Source organism: Rhinatrema bivittatum, chromosome 16 (assembly GCF_901001135.1).
Source record: "Rhinatrema bivittatum chromosome 16, aRhiBiv1.1, whole genome shotgun sequence".
In the NCBI taxonomy this organism is placed as follows: Eukaryota; Metazoa; Chordata; class Amphibia; order Gymnophiona; family Rhinatrematidae; genus Rhinatrema; species Rhinatrema bivittatum.
The window spans coordinates 9,717,545-9,723,137 of NC_042630.1; the positions used below are offsets into that span (position 1 = coordinate 9,717,545).

The following is a 5,593-nucleotide window of genomic DNA, read 5'->3' on the forward strand; positions in this document are numbered from 1 at the left end:
TCAGGCACCCTTTGATCCAAACTGGAATATTGCTCTTCTCAAAGCCCCTTTCACTTCATTGTTCCTCAGGCTGTAGATGAAGGGGTTGAACATGGGGGCCAAGATGGTATACATCACGCTGGCCACCTTGTCCTTGGTGAGAGAGTAACTGGATGAGGGTCGGAAATTCATAAACATGGTGGTCCCAAAGTAGAGGGTCACCACTACAAGGTGGGAAGAACAGGTTGAGAAGGCCTTGCTCTTCCCCTCTGCAGAATGGATCTTCAGAATAGTAATGATGATCCAGATATACGAGACCAGAATGAAGCTGAAGGAACCCATGACCACCAAGGTCCCCTCCGTGAAGATAACCATTTCATTGAGAAAGGTATCTGAGCATGACAGCTTGAAGAGTGGAGTCATGTCACAAAAGAAGTGGTTGATTTCATTTGGTCCACAGAAAGACAGCCTGGAGGTCAGCACAGTATTTAAGATTGCATCCAGGGTAGCAGTCACCCAAAATCCAACCACCAGCTGGATGCAGAGCCTCTTTCTCATTAACATGGTGTAGTGCAATGGGTTGCAGATGGCCACATAACGGTCATAAGCCATGACTGCCAAAAGAAAGTCTTCTGCACTGGAGAAAGTCAAGAAAAAGTACATCTGAGCCATGCAGCCAGTGAAGGATATGGTCTTCTTCTCCACTAAGAGGTTTTGCAGCAACTGAGGGACTGTGACCAAGGTTAGGCAGATGTCCAAGAAGGAGAGGTTGCCCAAGAAGAAGTACATGGGGTTGTGAAGTTGAGGATTGAGGCTGAGGATGGCGATAATGACAGAGTTCCCCACCAAGGTGATCAGCAGTATCAGCAGAAACACCACGAAGAGCACTGTCTGGTACTGGGGGAGGTCGGAAAAGCCCAGAAGGATAAATACACCATAGGTTGTCTGATTTTCCCTGTCTGTTTGCTTCATTTTCCTGCAGAGAAAGGGAGCATGGGATGATGCAAAACAATGCACTTCACTGTAGCATGGATTTTGATAACGTTATTGGTCATGGAGAAACCTGGATCACTTACGGGATTTGATGCTTCTTAGTGCACCAGCATAAGAAATTATCCTGTGATGTTGTGTATGAGGCCACATTCGTCTTGCAGAAGAAATCAGTGTAGCTTCATAAGCTTGTTTACAACATAATCTTTAGATAATTCTTCCACTGAGCTAAAGTAAGTTATCACACAATAAGCTCTCATTTATTTGGCTTGGAAATCATGTGGGCAACGAAAGAAAAATTCACCTGGCATTTGTTGATTTTGGTACCAGTAATAGGATTATAGATGCATAGAAAAGCTTTGTTATTGCCAAAGATTAAAAGATCAACATGGCGACTTTTCTCGTGTCTTTAATCCAGTTCTAGAATTTCTTAACTGGCAAAAATGAGCCCAAAATGCCCAAAAAGCTGTTTACACCAGAGCTAGGAATGCTCCCATGCAAAGTCAAAAAGAAAAAAAATCAAAGAATTGTAACTCGCCGCATGTTTCCACTCAAATTTGGGTCTGTTTTTGGGAGGCACAGTTTTGTGCTAAAGTCATTTATAATTTTTGGGCTTTGCTAAATTTGAACCCCTCCCATTTGCATGCCCCACCTTAAGTTCAAACATGCATGTGGAAACAAGTTTTTTCCTTCTACTCCCAAATAAACAGGACCTGATATAATAGCAAGAGGTCATCTCCATAAGAAATCAAAATTCTATTTAGGTGTTGCTGAGCTGCAATCAGGGTCAATCCATAACAGAAAAATGAACATCCCCTGCTCCCCCCTCCCCTTTAAATCAAACCAACCAAACAAAATAATTTCACATTTATGCCAAGGTAATTTATTTATTTATTTTATTTATCATATTTTTCTATACCGGTGTATGGACCAAACCTTCACATCGGTTTACAATCTCATCATAAAATACATAATGTCAACATCAAAGTAAAATAGATACATACATCATTAGGTAAAAAACTAAAAAAATATGTTAAAAATAGAATACCTAACCTAAAATTTCACTCAACAACATGTATCCTGCATTATTCAGTTGTTATTTTCATTGAAAGCCTGTTTGAAAAGCCATTTTTTAAAATTCTTGCCATCTTGTTTCTAGCCTTAATTCAACAGGTAAAGTATTCCAGATCTTAGGGGCTGCCAGGGATAATGCCCTTTCTCTAACTGATGTTAATGATGGGATTGCCAATAGTCCTTTATTTGATGATCTAAGATTACGCTGTGGAGTATGTAGTCTTATAGAATCATTTAACCACTCTACGTGTTTAGCATGTATTGCCTTCTGTAAGGTTGTTAGTGTTTTATACTGTATTCTTTGTTCGATTGGTAACCAGTGCAAGTCTATGAGAATAGGTGTTATATGTTCATGTTTACGAGTCCCGGTTAGTATCCGTGCTGCCGAATTCTGAAGGATCTGTAATGGTTTTATTGTAGAGTACGGTAGTCTGAGTAGGAGGGCATTGCAATAATCAATACCACTAAAAATCAAAGCTTGTAGAACTGTTCTAAATTATTTTGTATTTAATAGTGGTTTTAATCTTCTTAGCAATAGTAATTTATAAAACCCCTCTTTAGTTTCTAATTCAATGTGTTTTTTTAAATTTAATTTGGGGTCTATGATAACCCCAAGATCTCTTATTTCAGTCACCAATGGAATCTGATTATTTTCATATTTGAACTTATTGTTCTCCTCATTCATTGCTGTTTTTCTTTCGAGTAACATTATCTCAGTTTTTTCGATGTTTAAGCTTAATTTCATCTGCGACAATACTTGTTTTATAATATTCAGATACATTTCAGTCATTTGGAAGGATTTTTTCTAATGTATCTTTTACGGGTATCAGTATCTGTATGTCATCTGCATATTAATCCTAAGCCAGATAGTAAATGACACAAAGGTGTCATGTGTATATTGAACATTGTCGCAGATAGCGCAGAGCCCTGCGGTACCCCTGTTTCAAGTTTAACGATGTTAGATAATGAGTTGTCCATATATACTTGATAATTTCTATTGCTCAAGAAGGATCGAAACCATTCTAGTGTCAATCCTATTTCTGTTAATCTGCGGAACATAATATTGTGATTAACCATATCAAACGCGGCCGATAAGTCTAGCATTATTAATAGAAATCTTTGTCCTGAGTCAAAACCCCTCAAAACGGTGTCCTGGAGGGATAATAAGAGCGTTTCTGTACTATGATCTTTTCTAAATCCGTACTGTGTGGAATATAATAAATCAAACTGTTTCAACACAACTTTTTCAATTAATTTTGCAATGCTGGGTAAAATTGATATTGGTCTATAATTGTTTAAAGTTTTGTTCTCCAGGTTTTTCTTTTTCAGAATTGGTTTAATAATAATTGCATGTTTTAATTGTCATTCCCATGACAGAAAAATATTCCAGCAGGGGTTAATTGCCAACTTTCACAGGAGGCCATGCCTCTCGCTAAAGAGCTGCACAGGTCACTTTCTCTGTGATTCATTTCCTTAGAACCTGCTCTAGTTCTCCTTCTCGTGAAACCTTGTGATGCAGGTCTTAATGCCAAATATGTTAGGACTGGTCAGAGTATGGCGGTAGTTTTCATGTATGTGTGAAAATCCCCTACCCGGTGAATGTGCAGCTGCGGGAATCACACTCGATATCAGGGCTTAGTCCATACTTGGACCTACAAGTCTCGGGCATGGATCCTCTGTTGGGAGGGGGAGAGAGGAAGGAGTATCTTCAAAGCCCAAGGTGTTTTACTGACATCGCATCAAGGAAACCCTTGACAAAAGGGATGGTGTTCCAAAATCAAACGTCTTTACAAATCTCAGTGTTGCCAGTGCTGATTGCTGTAAGCATTCAGAATCCGGAAATAGGTACGGAAATGTATCAAGGGGGGTTGATCCTTGCTCTTACACCCTCCTGGGATCCCCTCACTCTTTTTCCTGAGGTTTGAGGATCTCATGGACAGATGCTGAGCTTCCTGTCTCCCAAGGTTCCTGATTCTCCAACATCTGAATCTTTCTCCTGCACTCCTTCCTCCTCCTCTCCTTTGGGCTCCTGGACAAAGCACTGGATAGGCAGCTCTCGCTCTCTCTCGCTCTCTCTTCCTTCAGTCTTCACTGCTGGTTACCTCTGGGCAGGCACCTGATACTTCTCAACGTTCCTGGGAAGATCTGCGTTCAGACACGGCCCAGGGGTCTTTACCCCACAGAAAGACAAACCCAAGGTAAGAATTAAACTCCCTCACAGCAGGAATACTCTCCACCCCACTGACGGAAAGACCCGGAACAGCTACCTATAGCAAAGCATCAGAATCCCTACCACAGGGAACCGTTATACCCTGAGATTATTGCGGATTGGAGGAGGCAGATGTGTGCATGCACGCACCCGTAATAATATGCACACAAACCTTCTGACATTCACACCTTAACATACTCACATGTTCAATCTCATGCTCTTTCACACACACTCACTCTCATTCCTCTCATTAACTCCCCAAACAGACTCTCACGCACATGCACACTCACTCAGTTCTCCTCCTCGTCCACTCATCTCAGTAACAGCAAACCAAACAGCCTTCACTTCCAAACCCCTGCAAAATACAAAAAACCCAAACACCTAGAACCTCACCATACGTTATCATAACAGCACTAAATCTCAGGACTCAGAACATCAGCAACCTTATCTATGAAAAGGCAGCAAAGCAAATATGACACCAGGCCCTAGAATACTCATACACCACCTACTGGGGAAACAGAGCAAGCCGGACTGCTACAAATCCCTACAGAGAAACCACACGCACCTCAGTTACACACGCAGATCCCTGACTGACCCTTACCTAACACATAAATAAGGGACTGCAAATTAGAGACAGAAACCTGCAGAAAAAACGTTAGTGAAAGCTCGAGAAACCAAACTCTGAACAGTGGAATATTGAAGAAAGAACAAAATATAAATATATAATGCACATTCCCAAAGATGGCGTATGCCTTATTTCCATGTTCCCCTTCTCAGTGTTTTTCCATTTCTTTTTAAAGAGTCTCTTTTTTTTCTTTCTCCCTCCACCTGTCTTTTTCCCTTGCTCCCTCAAACACACACACACAGGCTCTCACTCTCACATGCTGTGTGTGTGTGTCTCTCTCTCTCACACACACACACACACACAGAACCTCACTCTCACATGCTGTCTCTCTCTCTCTCTCTCTCTCACACCCAGGTTCTCACTCTCATATGCTGTCTCTCTCTCACACACACACAAATACAGAGCTCTCACTCTCACATGCTGTCTCTCTCTCACTCAAACACACTCACACACACTGATTCTCACATTCACATGTTCACACATAAAAAACTCACTTTCACATGATGTCTCTCTCTCTCATACACACACACAGAACCTCGCTCTCAAATGCTGTTTCTCTCTCTCTCACACCCAGGTTCTCACTCTCATATGCTGTCTCTCTCTCACACACACACAAATACAGAGCTCTCACTCTCATGTGCTGTCTCTCTCTCACTCAAACACACTCACACACCCTGACTCTCACATTCACATGTTCACACATACAAAGACTCATT

At 41.2% G+C, this 5,593-nt stretch overlaps 1 protein-coding gene across 1 annotated transcript; it reads right to left on the reverse strand.

Annotated features, from left to right (window-relative positions):
* Positions 1–951, reverse strand: LOC115078575 (olfactory receptor 1F1-like). The gene has a single exon (XM_029581504.1). It carries the CDS (start codon positions 949–951, stop codon positions 1–3), a length of 951 nt encoding a protein of 316 aa, XP_029437364.1.
* Positions 952–5,593: the final 4,642 nt, after the last annotated feature.